The sequence below is a fragment of the Durotheca rogersii genome, assembly GCF_024521655.1.
Source record: "Durotheca rogersii strain YMJ 92031201 chromosome Unknown GGS23scaffold_6, whole genome shotgun sequence".
Classification (NCBI taxonomy): domain Eukaryota; kingdom Fungi; phylum Ascomycota; class Sordariomycetes; order Xylariales; family Xylariaceae; genus Durotheca; species Durotheca rogersii.
In genome coordinates, this window is record NW_026251237.1 from 682136 (window position 1) to 700746 (window position 18611).

The 18611-nt window shown below is 56.2% G+C and overlaps 2 protein-coding genes across 2 annotated transcripts; one reads left to right on the forward strand and one right to left on the reverse strand.

Annotated features, from left to right (window-relative positions):
- Nucleotides 1-69: 69 nt before the first annotated feature.
- GGS23DRAFT_456298 (uncharacterized protein) lies at nucleotides 70-2692 on the reverse strand. Its single transcript, XM_051514060.1, has one exon. The coding sequence runs from the start codon at nucleotides 2484-2486 to the stop codon at nucleotides 225-227; it is 2262 nt and encodes a 753-aa protein (XP_051373326.1). The 5' UTR covers nucleotides 2487-2692; the 3' UTR covers nucleotides 70-224.
- A 7321-nt stretch (nucleotides 2693-10013) lies between these two features.
- Nucleotides 10014-11120, forward strand: GGS23DRAFT_561059 (ATP synthase delta chain). Its single transcript, XM_051515919.1, has 4 exons — nucleotides 10014-10295; nucleotides 10350-10379; nucleotides 10507-10660; nucleotides 10727-11120. Exons 1-4 carry the CDS (start codon nucleotides 10185-10187, stop codon nucleotides 10960-10962), a joined length of 531 nt encoding a protein of 176 aa, XP_051373327.1. The 5' UTR covers nucleotides 10014-10184; the 3' UTR covers nucleotides 10963-11120.
- The last annotated feature ends 7491 nt before the right edge of the window (nucleotides 11121-18611 follow it).

Below are 18611 nucleotides of genomic sequence, written 5' to 3' on the forward strand. Positions count from 1 at the left end.
GAACGCTGTTCGTGACATTTCACCAAGCACGCCGAGAATGAGCAGGGGAAGGAAGAAGAAGAAGAAAAAAAGAGACACATAACTATGTACAACAGCAAGCTCCCTAGAAGCTCAGGCATGGAGTGCGCCAGTAATAATAATAATAAAAAATAAATGCAACGAATGGTGAAAACACCGAGAGTGGTCGCTAGCGGCAAGATGCAGCTGCGCAGCCGGGCCTCCACCTAAATGGACAGGACGAACTGGTCCGGGCCTAGCTTACCCGCCATGAGGAGACCGATCTCCCTCATCCTCTCCGCACCTTGGCCGGGCTGCGGTTTTTTCTCGGGGATCTGGCCCTTGCGCGCCTTATTGCAGTGCTTCTGGAGATATTTTTCCTTGAACTTCTCTCTCCGGCGCTGACGCTTCTGCTCGAGGCCCTTGACGATGTCGATAGCACCCCGTACGTGACCGTTCGTAGTCGTAGACTTGCCAGGTCGGCGGTGCGCCTTCAAGTGTTGGGGGAACACTGCTGGAGCGCGAGGTAGGGACTTTGTGTGCGTCAAGCCGGGTCGGAAGGCAAGACTTTGGAAGTCGTGTTCCCTGCGGCTGACATCATGGAATAGCGACGACGGGGGCGACGGCATCATGGGCCCGGGAGGTGGTGACATGAGCCGACGAGGCGAGTGCCGATCGAAGAGTCGCTTAGGCGAGCGGCCCCGAGCTTTTGGCGACGCGTGGTGACGCTTAGGCGGAGGGGAATGGTATCGCTTCGGCGACGTCAGGTCAATCCTCCTGCACCGTTCACTTCCGTGGTCGGTCTCGGAGCGATGACCATCACTCTCGTGGACCGGGTTGCGGGGCTCAACATCCTCGTCCTCCGGCTCCGAGGTCGGGAAGCTGGGGTCGATATCTTGGGGGATTGGATGAAGCTTTTCGCGTCGTCGAGCGGCAATACATGAAATGTAAGCGTCCTCCAGGGCGCGGTCCTCGTCCAGCGTGCCACAGACGAAGTCGGTGCTATCCGGCAGTTCAGGCGTGCCCGGGCGCATATGTATCCGGCGAGGTCGCGTTGATCGGTTATTAGGTACGTCCGAACAGGACGAGTCGGACCGGTTGCCCGATAGAGACGGCCGACGGTACATATGTGTCTCTCCGGGAAAACGAGCGGCGGGTACACGGCTAGGAGTCCATAGCTCTAGGTTTCCGCCGTCGTCATCGTCGTCCGAGTCAGCAAACCCATTTTCATTATCCGTATTGTAGCCATCCGATGCGTCATCGCCAGATCTGTAGCCTGACTGGTCGTCGTCAAAATCATAGTTGTATTCGTCCTCGTCGTCCTTCTCCTCGGGAAGATACTTGGCGTGGCCGACCTCGTCCTCTTCGTCGTCTTCGCCGAGGTCCTCTTCCTCTTCCTCTTCCTCCCCCCCTTCGTACTCCTCCTCTTCTTCCAATTCTTCCTCTTCGGCTTCTTTCCCTAACCGTCGAATCTCGTTTTCCTTCTGCAGCGTGTCATTAATAGTCAAACGACGACCAGCTGGTGGCAGATTCAGGCGGATCCAGTCTTCCTCCTGCGGCTCATCGCTAGCAAACTCGTGAAAACGAGACGACTCGCAGTTCAGATCATTCGTGTTCGCAGTCAAGTACTTTGACGGGCGAACCGGTATCGGGCTTCGCGAGGATGGTCGAGGAGTCGACGATCGCAACGCTCGCCCGCGACCAGTTGATGGTGACCGAAGCTTGCGCACAGCAGCAGGAGAGTCGCTCCTCGCCTTTGGCGCCCCGAGAGCTGGCGAGATCACCGATTGCTGCCCGTCAAGCTTCGACATCCGGCTAGCCGGGTTCGTCGGGCCTGCCCATTTAATACACGATTTCCTCTGCGGCCGCTCATCAGCCGCCGGCTTCGGTTCAATTATCTGCGGAGGGGATGCGGGCTTCTTCGCGTCCGCCTTCGGGCCACATGCGAACGATATGCAGCGCTTCCTGGTCAAAGCTTCAACGGCAGGATCCTTTAGCCCCTCTTTGTTGACTATGGGGTCGCGCGACGTCGCCACGGGCGCAGTCGTATGAAGGTGGGGAAGAGCGATTTTCTGCTTCGAGTTGAAGAAGATGTCTGAATTCAATGATATGACGGGTGGCGGAGGACTGGGAGTGACGGTGCGCGCAGGGCTGGTGAAACCGGTGTCGCTCGTGAGGTCAGCCGTAGATGCAAGACTGGCGCTGCTGTTCAGCGGCCGACGCTTCGAGGAAAAGTCGAAGTTCAGATGGATGGGTTCCTCCTCCGAATGGTGAAGGGCCTTCGTCAACAGCGACTCGGAATGGTCCTGGACTTTGCGGACGGCACTTCTCTTGAATGGGGTTGCGGCACGACGGGGTCGCTGGTCGTCGGGGGGTTCGTCGGCCTCAGCCGCAGCCTCCTCTTCCGGTGCGTGTTGCATGTGCGCCCCATGGGTCGACAACGCGAACACATTGGATGTGGTCGAGTCGTGTATCGGTTCGTTCGTCATTTTGATCAATATAGTAACAGGAACCCCACTCGGAATGTACGTGGTAACTTGGGGGGGTTCGAGGTCGGCCGAGGGGTAATAGGTGGGTAACAAGGGTTTGGTGCGGGAATGTCGCCAAAGCAAGGCCTTTTAAAAGCCTCCCAACGAGGCAGTCTCTCAATCTCGCGATGGGACAATGCCAACAAGGGAGCATACGGCAAGGGCCGATGGGATTTGGATTTGGATATAGATTTGGATTTCGGTTTAATCAACTAGTTTCGAAGGTGGCACCGGGCGCAAGCCCAAGTCCCCAAGAGAAGGAGAGTTTGAAGAGGTGTCCCTAGGGACCGATTCGCTATAATTGACGGCCCATAGTGTCGATCAGAAAAAGTATGCTAGTGATCTGATGTGTTGTTGGGATCCGGGTATTGGCAATGCCAAGACGTGGATGTTGTTCGGAGTGGTCGATATGGGCGGCGAATCCTGGATGGTGGCAGGTGTCTGTGGTGAGTTGTGCTGAGTCGAGAGACCCGGACTTCCTGGTAGGCTGGAGGAAGGCCGGGGGGGGACGAGAGTCGTCGTCAGCAATCAGGAAGACGGCCTGACGAGCGCTGCCAAATGTGAAACTGCTGAGTTGGATATGGGAGGCGTGGACGCCTCGGAGACTCTTGGCCTCAACTATTGGAATATGGCTTCGGGGGCGAAGGTGCCAACGCCGGGCAGGTCAGACAAAGAGTTGTAGAAGTACGAGCCGCCTCTAACGTGCGGTGGATTTGCTGGAGGGACGGGGCGGTTCGGAACGAGTTCGCTCGACAGCGTGCAAGGACCAGAGAGCCCTGGCTCTGGACCTGAGGAACTGACTCGACAAGGACAACTATGTAAATACCTGCGTATCAGGGAATCAGGTAGATGCCGGACCCGAACCAGCAGAGAGAGGGCGAAGGGAGACGATAGAAATGGGAAAGGAGAAATCGGGGACTGGGGGGAGAGGAGGGGACCCTATGAAGGCGAGTGAGCGGACAGGGTGAATGGGCGGATGGAGGAGTGGGTGAGCAAAGAGAATTAAGTGAATGATGAGCAGCAACAACCGCAGCAGGGCGGGACCTGGAGGTCTGCCCGAGTGAGGAGGATGTTGTGTGTGTGCGTGTGCGTGTGCTCGTGTGCGCACACTAGACCTGAATGCAGTAGTAAGTTATGTATATCTGTGTTGAGCAGGTGTATACATCAGGTACTAATGTAGGCAGGCAGGAGAAGGCATGTTAGTTATGGATGTTCGGTGGGTGGATGGAGGAGGAAGAGGAGGAGGAGGTGGATATGTGTATGTATGCGTATGTGTATGTGACATGTGTATGCGTATACGTATAGGTATGTACGTAGGAGAGGTAGGTAGCATTTGATCTTGCTGGTCGGTTGGGGGGCTTTTGTTTGCATGTGGACACTCGCTCTTCTCTCTCGGCGCGGGATAAGGACGGAAAGGGGGGGGCGGACGCCGTATGAGTAAAGAGAGGCTACCTCAGGTTAGGTTAGTATGCAGAATCATATGTTGCAACCCAGAGCGACGCCCTACGTATGAGTAGTACCAGAGATCTCTCTGATCGTCTCTGAGCGGTGGGAAATACATATTACCTGCCTATAACCGACTGGGTCTAGTTGGGGGAGCGCGAGCCTAGAAACGAAAACAAGCGGTATGGGCAACTCGCCTTTCGCTGGCGCGTTGCAGCCGTATTACCTACATTACCTCCTAGGTGCATGCCTCCCACGTAGGTACCTACCTAGGTAGGTAGGTACGGTACCAATACCCAGGCTCTGCCTCCTAGACGAGGTACCTACCTAAGCAAGTGCGTATACGAGTACTCATAGGCATCACTGCATTATTAGGTACCGTACCTCCTACTACCTTAGGTACCTAGCACAGGTAGAGGCCGGCACCCCCATCCTGATGTCAAAATAGACGCCTACATCGTATCGCACGTTGCGTTGCCAGCCAAATCCAGTGCCATCCTACATCATAATACCTCCCATCCTACCCTCACATAACGTCTATGCGTGTACATATTGGGTGGGAGGCAATGATGTAACGGCCCAACCTGATGAAATGCGGTCACTGGGTGGCTTCGGCAACCATGATTACATAGTACGCTCACCAGACTTGCCCATGTCACGGAGCAGCAATCCCTATTGCCTGAGCGGAACACCCCAATGAATGGGGGGGGGACGCGTGGGAGAACAAGAAACAGACAGCGCCGGCCCCATGTACCCAGTGCTCGTGTCCGGCGGCGCGACACTGTAGGCAAGGTCTCCAAACCCTCCCTACTAGCCTGGCCTGCCAACGGATAATCAAGGCTTGGGAATCTTGGCTACTATCGAGTGGAGACCGGGATCTCCTTCGAACTCTGAAGGGGGAAGCCGTTTTCCCTATCCTTTCTCCGAGGTCTCAGATCAGCCCAACTAGTCCCCTGTACCTCACCCCAACCTCTAACCGGATTAGGCGATTTTGCCGAGCTTTTTCCCTGTCAACCAAACTTTATCCCTATCACCCAAACTTTTCGTACAAGGGTCACTAAATTCTCCTTTCTAACCACCGTACGAACGTGCACTTGATTTATTCTTTTTCGTGATCAAAAGTTGCCCTAGGAGCATCCAATAAATAATCAGATTAACGGTAGTGGTGGTAGTAGCGGCGGTAGTGGTGCAGTTAACTTGGTAGTGCAGTTAACTTGGTGGTGCAGTTAACTTGGTAGTGGTGGTAGTGGTAGCAGTAGTAGCGGTGGTGGCAGTGGTAGCGGTAGTAGCGGTGGTGACAGTGGTGGCGGTAGTAGCTATGGTAGAGGCTTAAGTAATCAAAAGGATCTCACCCCAACCAACTAGTGGAGTACGGTCGTAGGAAAGAGCCAATAGAATCTTCAGGAAGCCGTGACCCGCTTTGGGGTGAGGTTCAGGGGACTAGTTGGGCTGATCTGTAGACTCCCTTTCTCCTCCTCACGGCTCTTCGCCTCCCCTCGATCTTTTTTTATCAGCCCAGACTCAGCAGCAGCCACCCATCGCCGAGACAGGCCCGGTCACCAGACATGTCGCTATACGCATACCCGCCTAGGACTATACCCGCATGCATGCATGCAAACATAGCATACACACATACATACATGTATGTATGTATATATATATATATATCGTAGGTACCCGCCGACCCTCGTTTCTATGCACATATTATATAAGGTGTTAGTTCTGCGCATGCGGATAGCGGAGCCCGGTGCGGATGGGGCGTATAACCTTCTTGAATCACCGTATTACCTTTAGACGCATGGATCCACGCAGACCCCTAAAGCGGCTAGGGACCAAGTCGAGGTAACGTTCACAAAGAGGCATAAAGTGCGTCGGGACCCAGGTAATATCTAAGCTATTGCACGAGCATCGTAGACTGTGGAACGGTTGTTTTGACATGCTTCGTTTCTTATTAGCTAGACCTGCTCACAGCGAAAGGAATAAGAACGGAATGCGCCGATAAGCCCATTCCAGAGAGCGGATAAGTATATATAGAGTGTCGTTGCGTAGCGGGCTTCTCCTCTATCCGGGCCTCCTCCACCGCACACTCTCACTCAACCTTCCGCCCGCCATTATTACGGCAACGGGAATAGAATACCGATCTCGCTTTTCCCATCTGACGGGCTATGTGCATTTACGCACATGCATTGCGACATAGTCTAAGGTGCGCCCGTAGCACGGCGGGGGCCGAGGCCGCTGGCGAAAGATGTCCGGGCGCATCTGGACCTGCAAGTAATTTCACTATCATGACAAGTTGTACGTACATGAACTAGATGGGCTGAAGTCACGCACGGGTTCTTCCATGTTGTGCTACTATGAGTATTACTAGGTAAGCCACGGTGCAAATTTTTTATTAAATTTTTTTTCTTGCTCATTTTCCCCCAATTTTCCAATTTGCCCTGCCTTTCCCCGTCGTCTTCGTCTACTCTTAGTCTTACTCTCACCCCCATTCCGCGGCCTCGCCTCCCCTAGTAATTGCATACGTACATAATAAACAATATAGAGCGAGAGGAGAAAAAAAACCCGCATGCAACCCATCTAGCCGATCGGCCCCATCCGCCAATCTCTCAATGGCCTGTGATGATAAAATGTCTATTCATCGGATACATGCATGCGATTGGAGGTTCGATCGATCTAGAGCCGTCCGTCGCTCAGGCCGGAGAACATTCTTCTTCATTCTTCTCTACATAATCGGCCGGCACGAGACGGAGCGATCGGACGGCAGAGATGAAAGAAAAAAAGTTTTTTTTTCTTCACTGCTAGCGTATCAGTTGGCCGGTAATTCGAATGGCGCCGTTTGCTTCATGTGGATAATCACTCTAGAAACACCTAGTCAACCGCTTTTGCTAGAAGGGATAGCCATGTAAGCACAATAAGACCCTTTACGCTAAGACCAGAAGCCAGAAACGGCTTATTAGGTAGGTAGGCTTTGTCGAGAAGCGGGCTGGGATGCGACCCGTACGTACAAGCCGACTTACGAGCGTCTCACTCTCCCCCCCCCAATCAGCGGCCCTATTTTTGAAAGGTGCACGCCGTGATGCTCATCAGCCCCGGTCTGACCGTCATCCACCGCCTGCAGGAGGTGATGGTTTGACTACATGCAAAATCCCAAAAGATCGATCTTTCTGCCTCATATCGTACATTGCATGGCAGCGGGTAGAGGTGGCTGGTCCATCCGGTACAGGCGGTGAACTCCTCCTTACCGATCCGTGAGGTTCATGGCCCTCGGGTTCCCGACATTCGCCATCCACGCCCACGCATTGCCCCCACGGTCATCCCGACTTGCGCACATACTATGCCATAAATGTAGTCGTTGCTGGAGGAGTTAGTCCCCGACTTATAACCTAACTTATATGCGTGTAGGCGTGTACATGCATAGGTACATAGGTAGTGAGAGGGGAGGCATCCGATGCCCCTTAGAGGAAGCATGTATCGCAACACCTCTCTATGCATGCCTTGTACATCCCCCTACATCCTACATAGCACAACGCACCTCCTCCCAGGCACCTGAGAGGAGATACAGGAGGGGACAAAGCCGTTGCTGTATCCATCCCCCCAAAGGAGACACCCGGGAAACCCCCAAGGATGGAAGACGGGAAGCGCTGTACAGTACGCAGGATGTGCTGTACGGTCCGTAGGTACAACGGCTACCTCGTGTATGTAGGTGTGTGCCTACATACACCTGAGGCAGGTAAGAGAGGTACGTATCTTGATCCGTGGCATTGGTGCCGCCGACCGCTGCGATTCGCCCGTGGCCGACCCGACGTTGCCCTCCCTGTGTCTGGCATGGCATTTGGTACCGTTGCGCAACGCCCACCCTGCAGGCGGGTAGCATGCAAGCCCAATTCGGGCCATCGACGGGTATTCGGGATAAATAAAGCAAGCCCTCGATGGCATGTGGGTTTGTGTTAGTCGCTCGCTTTGTCCCATGCAAACTCGCGACGCCGCTCCCGCAATACCGCAACGGGCAGGGCGCTGCCGCTCGTCCGCACCTAATCACCCATCCGCCTCTCCTCTTCCCCCCCTTCTCCCGTCCCTCTGACATCAGAAACCAGATGAGATCACGAAGAAGAGGGCTTAGTCCCCGGCCCCTATCGTGTCCTCGCTAGGCTCAAAGGATACCCGCTACGTGGTAATGGTGCAGCACTAAGTCGCAGCAACACGTGTTGGGTTTGCGCTGCTGGGACATGTGAGTCTTTCGATTAGTTGACGTGATGTGAGAGAGCGAGGGATAGCGTGTGGCGATCCGTGGTTACGTCCCCATCAGCACCATGGCCAACCTCGAAAACCCCCCCCCTCGACCCCTCCAACGAACCAGATCCCGTTGGAGTAATACAATCGCGTACAGACAAGAAGAGAGGATCAGGCTATGTACCATACGGCATACAGACATGGAACGCGGCCCCATCGCCTATCGCCCATCGCCCTCTTATAGGGAGGTTGATCTCTCCCCTCAGCACCATGATGCCACCACCTCTGCCCTGCGCCATCTATTGGCGCTGGAGGGGTAACTGTGCAATCTGTCGAACGGCCTGACTGCGTTTTACGTACTCTATTCGCCCTCCTCCCTCCTAGCCGATAAACTGAGCGTCTCCCGACGCTCCCCCACCATTCTGTCCGTCGCCGCTGGTTTGCGTGTGCTCTCATTCGGCCGTCAGACAACACGGCGCGGCCTGTCTGGCCAAACCTGTTTTTGGAGCCATCCCGTAGCGGCGCCCCCTTTCGGGTGTGGTGAAATGAGGTTGGAGGTTGGAGGTTGGATCCTCCTCTTCCCTCTGCCTCCTACCCTACGTCGGATCGTGCCAAAGGGTTAGTTGCTGTCGTCGTCGCTAGCTTAGAGACCCCGCATCCCACGGCTGGTTCATCACGTTGGTGCTGCTAGTTGGTGGTAGCGCGCGGTAGCAGCGCATTGTCGAAAATACTAGCCCCAGTCCGGGCAATCCTCCGTCGACAACTACGACCTCGGATTCCTGCTAGTGTATACGTAGACGGGTATACACAGGAGAGACGGCGCAGGCAGAGTGGGAATCCCTGTCCTGCTGCCCTCGCTCGTGATGCCTCGAAACATGCGTAGCACGAAATAGCGCGTCGGATCCTTCAGGGTCTAGCGTGTTTAAACCCTGCCATTGTCATACCCTCAGCGTCGAGTTACGCGGTTATCTACCGTGAATCGTGCTCTCAGATCTACTAGTATGATGTAATACTCGACGCCCTCCTAATTGAGGTTGCATCCTCTCCAGACGTTCGTACAGAGTCGAGCGCGTTCCCCGCTTTGGCACAGTGGTGCGTTGAAATAGGGCCACTATCTCGACATGAAAGAACGTGGGAATCTGCGCCCCCAACCCGCCAGATCCCCAAATTCGCCCTCGCAAAGGATGCAAATTCAAATAGACCCTTGGTGGGGAGGCAGGTGACACATTGCGAATACCCTCACCTGGCCAGGGAAGAAGTTCGCCGTGACAGAAATACTGCACTAGAGTTGTTGTTCGTTGGCAGCCAAGCCGCCTCTTTCGACTTTGCCACTAGTTCGCGCGGTATCCGTCAGTGCCGAGTTACTGTTCCGTAGTCATCCGCGACTGGGAACGGATTCGACAGCATCACGTAGAGTTGGGAGGCGCCGAGGGAACTAGAGAACGAAGGGTATGAGCACAGACGGTATGTGCATGAAAGCCATTAAAGCACGGGTATGAGTCCACGGTTACGACCAACACAAGCGATAGACAGACATGTCAACATAGCAGGCGGAAGTGCGATGCTGCTGATGGCTATGTTGAAGTTGGATCACTGATCAGCAATTCTCACGGGAACGAGCGAGTATGCGGGTGCATACACCACGCTCCAAATGTCGGAACAGGTTGGTGGAACGATTTAGTGACTAGTCAGATGGAATTAGAATAGGAAAATGATGACAAGTCATGTGACCTGACTTCGCCGAATCTGGCTGTGGCTGGGGCTGTGATTGCGGCTCCGTCCGCATCGTGGCTGCGGCTTACCTAAGGCGGGGGAGTGTATCCGCAGATTGCACGTGATCGTATGCCGGCTACATGCTATGCCCGATCGGGCTAGGTCCCTCTCTGCCGAAAGCCCGATCAACCGCCAAAGTTCCAAATTGCTCGAAATCCACGGTCATCGTGAGCTTGCCCTGTCGCATATCCCCAAGTGGCAGCACCAGTCATCATGAACACTCTCCGCGTCGCTCGCGCAGCCCTGAGGGCCCGTCCCGCAGCTATGCGGCTACCAATTCAGCCCCTCCAGCGCAGAACCTATGCGGATGCCGCACCCGACAAGGCTTGTCTGCCCTGGGATCCAGATCCGATGATTCTCTCTGCTAACTTCCCCTAGATCAAGCTGAGCTTGTCTCTCCCTCACCAGGTACGCAGCTTGATGTCGCCCCCGCATACCGTTCGACCGAGCCGTCGTCGTCGAGAGAGCGGATTACCATCCTCGGCGCGCCCCGCGACGCGACCCCCGTGCTCGGCCTAGCTAATTCCCGCAACAGTCCATATTCAAGTCCCAGGATGTTGTCCAGGTCAACATCCCCGCGGAGTCGGGAGAGATGGGCGTCCTCGCGAACCACGTGCCGTCGATCGAGCAACTGAAGCCGGGCCTGGTCGAGGTCATCGAGGAAGGCGGCAGCAGCAAGCAATTTTTCCGTACGTATATAGGGCAGGGATCGATCGGGGCATGAGAACTGCGTGTTGATCGTGGGGTCAAAACAGTGTCCGGCGGGTTTGCCGTGGTGCAGCCAGACTCGTCCCTGAGCATCAACGCTGTCGAGGGCTACCCCCTCGAGGACTTCAGCGCGGACGCCGTCCGGTCCCAGATCGCCGAGGCGCAAAAGATCGCCAACGGCGGCGGAAGCGAGCAGGATATCGCCGAAGCGAAGATCGAATTAGAGGTACCACCATCATCCGTCTATCTACGGCACCGCGGGACGGCGACCACTAACGGGTAATCGCAGGTTTTGGAGAGCCTACAGGCTGTCCTCAAATAGAGCACCATTCACGCCTTGGAGGGGAGAGACGGAGGCAAAGCTACAGTGGCAACTTGTACATCACAAACATGTTCTACCAGACAGGCGCCCGATCGCACAATGAATTGAGCATTCTCGAGGTCCGTCTGCCTGCCAACGCGTTCCACCGTGCATACATGAAGACGTATGACGCAAACAGTGACTTCTCAGTAAACGATTAGCGCTCGCCCTGTTGCGGTGTTGCTACCTCTCCTTTCTTTCGTTTGTCTCTAGCAAGACCAGCCAACCCCCAAGTCGCGCCGGTCTCTTCCTCATGGGGCAGCCTACTAGCATGAGAATTATAGGTCTCATCCTCCCGTTCACATCTTGCCGGAGACGCCGAAATGTATTACCCAAGATAAACCACGAGAGTCATCGGTTAAGGACTCCACCCAGGGGTTTCGACTTCGACGTCGCGAGACTGTGGACGGCCGTTCGCTGATATTTGTCTAGGCGATGACTAAGGAGCGTATGATCGTGGGTATGGCTAACATATCGGCCCATCCAGCCCAGTTAGCAACACTCTCGAGGGGGGCGAACTCGAGTCAGTGACTTCAAAAGGCGGCCGCCACGGGTCTCTGGTTCCCGGTGGACCGGCCCGGGTTCTTGTCGAGGTCTAGTCTCGACCCACAATATCGACCTACTCAGTTCCCCAGCATTGGAGGGCCTCGACCCAGGTCCGAACTCTTGTCCGCTCGTTCTTCGGTTAGCGGCCGGCCTGGTAGACAGAACAGATCCAATTCGGGCAGCTCCAGGCACCGTGGACGTGCCAACTACTCTGATAATCGCACAACTAGGAACTACAGTGTGCGCTATAGGGGTCGGCGAGCAAGCTGAGTGGCGTGACACGGGGCCGCCTGGTTAGCGAGGACTCGCCTCTTTGGGGAAGAGGCCCGGTCACATCCGCCCTGGAGCAAACTTCGGTCGTGCCTCGCATGCATACATCTTTCGGCGTCCTAGCCCTAGCACCTACACGGGCTCCCCGCGCCGCCCAGTCTGTGCTATCGGACGGTGCGGGGTACCTATGTCCTGTTCGACGAGCTCTCGAACCAAGCCTCACAGGCACCTAGCACAAGACACTATGCAGCAGGGTCGGTGAAAGTAAAATAGCTCTGTAGTAGCGCACCCCTATCCCCCAATAGCCTGTCGAGCGGGCGCCGAGTCGAGAGTCACGGCTCGAGGCTGAGAGAGGAGGGAATCAAACGATCTCGGTGGCAAGGGCCGGTAACAGCGTCCTAGGAGCTCGGGGGGGGTTGGCCTAGCCTGTCTGTGTATAGGGGAGACGGGGGATCATTCCAGACTTGCAGGTCGGAAGGCAGCAAACCGGATTACCCCGTTTCCAGAGGAGACTTGCCGGCGTACAGACACACACAAGCAAGGCGTCGTCGCGCAGCGGCCCAGCTCGAGTGTGACCACGACGGCACCGTCCTACGTACGAAGCAGCACGCGCCAGCCATCGACCTGCTCGGCCCGGCCTGCCTCGAAGCAGGCCCCCGTTCTTCCCTACACGCCTCGGGCGACCTGCATCCCAGGCGGCCTAGACGCGGGGAGGGCGAGGGGCGCCCAGGGACGCGCTGACGGAGCTGCCTCTAGAGAGAACGACGTGAGCAAGCGGAGACACGCCCGCAGAGCAGAGCCGTGCATCGCCCTCGAGGTCACGGGCCTACACGGATCCGAGGGCTACGCGTAGGTATAGAGCCGCCCGATCGTGGTTAGAAACACCTACGCCCGCCCCTACATCTGGCAGTTTTCGCCGGGGCGCCTCAAGCCAGCTCAGGATACACCCCTATCCCTCTCCCCCTCCAGGCAGCCTCCCCCCCGACGATCCTAACTACTAACCCCCACTATCGCCTCTAGAGGCCCGCGAACGCCCCCTCTCGCGACTAAGTTGCGCCTCCGCGCCTCCCCGTCGGGCTACGTCGCGCGCCGCGCAACGACTAGGCCCCCCCTCCCCGCCCCTCTCTTCTACCTCTACCGGCTCGTCAGGATGGCAAGCACGCCAAAGCCCTGCGGGTAGCCGTGCGCCTGCCCGATCCGGCACCACCAGGGCTCAGCGGCTCGACGTCGCAGGGTTGAGGACGTTGCGCGACGTCTTCCTGCGCGACGCACGGAGCACTCGCCCGGCCACGCCTCTCTCTGGGGAAACGGTCGGTCCCAGCGCGCGGGGCCGACGGCCCTAGGGTGCTTCGGTCCCGAGGTATCTCGGGGGGGTTGGATGGTGGCCGTTGCTGTGCCACCCCCGGGGCGGAGGGAAGGGGGGCGTTATTGTTCGTCTGGGCTACGGTGAGGTTGAGAGAATGAGAGAGAGAGAGGGGGGTTGAGCGGGGGACACTGGCAGGTAATATCTATACGTGTGTTCACATTCGAATAGCAGCGCAAACGAGACTCACCGCGCTATCTACCTCTCCGTGGGTAGTCCGGCAACAGGCGTGCTGGCAGTCGCTCGCGAGTACCTGAGGATAATCGGGATCGCGATAGCAGCCTTCGCCTCCCGCACTTTTGCTATTTGAATCGTCTTGATTCATTTTGCGTAGTACGTGGACACGCGCGTGTATATACCTAGATGCATATATGCCGACACGATAGATATAAATACACATGTATAGACGCCAGCTGGCTGATGGACGGGCAGACGAGTAGTTAGATGTGCTTGGCAAGCCTTTGTAAACAGACGTTGGTGAGCCGCCTCCGCCCTAACAATGGTATCTGTGGTCGCATCGGGTGTGTGCCACATCTGAGGGGACGGGGGCACGTCTACTCTGAAGACCCCAAGCTGTGTCGCAATACTACCTACCTTCGGGCCGCATACCGACTTCCGGAGACTGCGCACGCCGGGTGTTGCTATGGGCTCTCGTAGACGGGCCATTCCGCCGTCGTCGTCCGAGAGGCGATGGAGTGGCGACGGGAGGTCTACGTGGCTGGATGCTGCTTCGCGGGGAAAGGGATTTGTCGCTATGGATCTGAGACGGGCAGGGAAGACACCTGCTGGTTTGGTAGATAGCTGCTGTACGCTTCGAACCCACGGGTACTAGCTGTCGGCAAGGGATATGCATGAGACATGGCAGTTTGTTTATAACTGCCATGCTCAACGTTGACTGACCGGTTACGCCGCACGGAGTTAACATAGTTGAGTCCGATGGCCGAGCATGCACATAATATATGCTGGCGCACGCTTCCGCAGCGTCCAGAACGCCTGTCGGACGTCTTACGGAACGTCGCAGAGTTGGGCGAGAACGACCCAACCGCTCCCGATCCTAAGTTCGTTACGGGTGGCTTGGTGGACCTCGCTACCCGATTCACGTCAGGTCCATCTCCACTGGCTCTGGGCGAACATCGAGGGACCTGACCCAATTCTCCGTGCCACCAGCAATATCTCCGGGGTCTTGATGTCGACGGGCACAGGTCCAGCCCCGCAAGCACGAAGCAGAGCTACCCCGACGCCGCATAGTGGGCCGTCCCTTGTGATCGTGGCCCTGGGTGCGTTTGTGTCTCACTAGTAACTAGCAAATCCCTCAGTTAATTCTTCCCCGGAAGGGCCAAATCGGGTCAATGGCGAGCTCGTTGGCGATGAGGAGGACGCCTCACGGTCTGGCGTCGACTGGGCTTCCACCGACGTGTGCCTTGCCTGGCTGGTCTGACCGAGTCACCTCTGCCCCTCCCGGAACCATCGCCAGGCAAACACGATAGGTCAGATTACGTGCCCTGCGTGTACGACCCTTTTCCCTCTTCAGCGCTCGGGCTTAACGCGCGCATCGGGAGCCGCACCTGTTGGCGTCGCAGGTGGCAGCATAGTGCGGAAGAGGACTGACTGGTTGTCGTGAGGTCTGGGCTTAGACTCGCCGTCGGATGACCGGACGCGTCCAATCAGACGAGACGCACCGCTGACGAGTTGGAACGCGGCCAGAGCCTCGATCACGAGCGGATTCCGCAGACTGCTGAGGGGGATTCATATGTACGTGAGTATACATCAGTGGGGGCACCTCGTAAACCTATGAGCGCCCGTTGGATCGTAAGCACGTACGTGTGCGTTAATGCTCGACGGTCGCGACGGCACCGGACGAAACAGGGTGGCATCAAGACGAGAGGCAGTTTCAGCGGCTCGTACAGAGATATGCCCTGTCTCCGGATTACGCCCCAAGCCGCGGGTCAGTGATTTCTGAGAGGTAAGCGACAAGCAATGCTTACATGCCCCGCAGTGGGCAAAGTGCTGTAACACAGCTTATAGAATCGATTCCCGCGAGGGGAAGAGGAAAAATAAGCCACTGAGACGCGCCCGGAATGGCTCAACGATCGATGGGGGCAGGGGAGTCCATCTCGTTAGGCTTGCTGAACTCGGGGTGAATGATCGTCCGGCCGAATTTGCAGTGTTGTTCGTGGCGAAGATCGCCTAAGAACAACATCCATGTCGGCTGCGGAGGAGGGCAGCATGGCGGACTGACAAATAGACCATGGCGAGCGCTACCACGCACACGGAACTGGGATTGCGTGTACTGGGTATGTGTGTGTGTTGAGCGCGCATGACGTCCCCGTGGCTTGAGGGGAAGCTGACAGACCCGTTGGACGGGAAGGATAGGGCCGTTGGGAAAGGTGCCAAGGCGAGGACCACGAGCAACAAGCTTTGCCAAGTTGCCAAGAGGGCGTCGACGGGCGAAGGCAAGCAAATTCCTGGGGACGGCTGGGGGATGCTTGGTGTTGCTTGGTGAGGCTTGAGGATTCTTGGGGGCTCTTAGGGGGGCGGCTTGGCAACGGCCGCTAAGGCGAGGGTCGCATCGTGGGGATAAATCTTCTTTTTGGGTTTTATGCTTCTTCATTACACTCTTTTCGTCTCTCTCTCCCTGCCTCTCTCCTTTGGAGCTTCGGAGCGGCGGTACTCCGGTCGTCGTCTCGAATGGTTGAGGGATGACAGGATTTGGGGTGACTGACTGGGCTGGGCTGGGCTGGGACGATACAGTACCTACCAATATGTATTGAATGCGAAGGACCAATTCGGAAATTACCCTGTCAGCCAATCGTTGTCGAGATGTTCGCTCTACTTTAGCGCTCGGACCTCATAACCTGACCCCGTCAGGGACAGGCAGGTACTTGGGGACGGGAGGTACCTAACCTCGTGAACCTCAGGAGGTGGTAACATGTAATATGAGGTACCTAATCCTACGCCCGTCGTAGGGGGTGCCTCCTAAGTTCTACCTCCAAAAAGGCCTGTCAAGAGTGATAGATGTTAGGAATTCGGTAGGTTCGTTGCCTAGACGTACCTCCGGCACCTAAGAGGAGGTAGGTATAAATGACGTCGCTAATCACCTACCCGGTTACGATCTTATCCTCCCCCTCTCCTCATCGTCATCTCGATCGTTCCGTCATACCCGGCTGCTCTCTGCGCGCGTTTTTCTCTAACCCTACAGACCATCGGCATCTTGCCTAGTAGGTTAGGTACCTAACCTCCTATCCTACCTCTATCCTCTCCTAACACGGGCATACTCGATATGCATATGTATTGATGCTAAGCGAGTGGGAATGTTACCTCTTATAACACCCTCCCCGGAATTCCGGCTGAAACAGGTTTCCAGCTTCATCAGCAGCCACCCTCCCTGTCGTCCTCTTTACTTCTTTTCCGTGTCTGTGTATTGGCACATCGCAGCCTATGTCGATAACGTGCGTGCGCGCGTGCGTGCGTGCATACATCTCCTGCCTCTTATCCTAAGTATGCGGCACTAACGATATATATATATACTTAAGTATTCGATAGAGGTGTGCGCTCGTGTCCGTATGTGCATTACACATCTCCGGTCGGGTCATCAATCCACCCACCCTGTTTGTCGCATGCATGTATGGACGCGTGTTGGTGTGTGGAATCTGTGTGTCTTCGTATGTGTGCAGTTAGTTCTCTCTCTCTCCCTCTCCCTCTCCCCCCTCCTCGTCTTCCCTTCGGTCCGGGCGACTCGAATATCCTCCAGCGGCGGGTCCGTCGCGTCGCGTCGGCCTGGTCGAGGAGGGTGCCACTCCACCCGGCCTTCTGCCTATACGGGCAGGCACTTTGGATATTGTCGACGCGGCGGCGGCGGTATGTCAAACTGTGCCCGGCAGTTGGATGCTGGGCACAACCCCATCTCCAACGCACCGTGAAACTGCCGGCCGAGTCCAGCTGGCCCGTCCCGTCGCGTCCGGTCGCATAGACGTACGGGCGGTTGCCACCCAGCCTCTGCATCGCATCGTGCATTGTAGCCCGTATACGGGGAATCTTACTATTACTTGATGTGACAGGATGCGTGCGCACCACACCGTACGTATATCGCTTGGGAGAGGCGTGCCGGTGGCACTGCCGAACGCTTCGAGCCTATCGGTCGCTTTCTTGTTCTCTCCCACTTCGTCGCCTCCCCCTCTTTTCGTCACCTCCGTATTTTCTTTTCCTCTGCTGCTGCATCAAGCTTGGGACGGGCGGATCGGGGGAGCGTGCCGAGGCATTCCGTGCCACAACGCTACAGCGCTGAGAGATAAGCTGAGCTATAGATACTTGCTTTAGGTGCATTAGGTACTGCCTACCAGGTAGGTAAGGTAGGTTAGGTAGCTAAACGGCTCGACGTGGGTTACTAGTACCCTGCACAGGCCGTAGGCGTGCCTTCAGCCACCACCGAGACCACTGTTACCCCCTAACCTTACGCACGCTAAACCGGAGAAGTGGGTTTTGAGCCGACACACACGCGCTAAATATCCAAGGTATCTACTGCCCTACGCGCTGTAAATTAGGAGGTAGGAAACCTACAAAGATCTATATCCGTCTGTCGCTTATGTCTATCCGTCCGACGCCCGCCTAGAGGTTGATACCTAGATACACAGGTATTGACCTATAGGGTACCTAAGGTACCTAACCTGGCCTACATTCCACCATGCATAGGCGCCATGTACGCTGTTAGGTAACGTGGTATAGGGAGGCGGCCCCATAGAGGGATATATGAGTACGTGTAGGCGTCTACCTACCTGCCTGTAGGAGGTACCTATCAGGCGTGTCTACTTAGAGGTACCTAGGTAGGTAGGTGGGTAGCATGTTCTTTTTCCCCACCCAGACCCAGAACTCCAAGGAGCTTTTTTTTCAGGGGAGAGGCGGTCCACTGGATTCTTAGCCGTGGGGAAATTCAAGCAACTGAAGTCTGACCAAGCCTGCACCTGGACACGCCCAATCACATCGCGCGTACTGATACCACGTAGGTACGCTTCGGCACACGCATTCCCGCTGGCGTATTCTGGTAGCGGCACGTACCGTCTACATGTATCGCCGCCGTTGAACCACCTAACACGATCTGACCCCTTCCCGTTGCGGCTTTGCCAGAGTTTCCAATCCCTCCCCCTCGTCCTGCCTCCCCTTTCCCACCCGGCCAACTCTGTGCTACTATTCTTCCCTTCTCCCGTTTTTTCTTTGCACCCAAGATCAGACTCTGGGCGCCCAGGCTTCAACCCTCAGGACAAACCAAACCCTCCCCCCGCCGCCAACTAACTGGTCACCTATTCGCAACTTATCATTCGACCACCTTCTTCGGCCTCGTCGATCCGACAGTAATCAATTGCGAGACGGTACGGGGCCGAGATATATGTATATATAT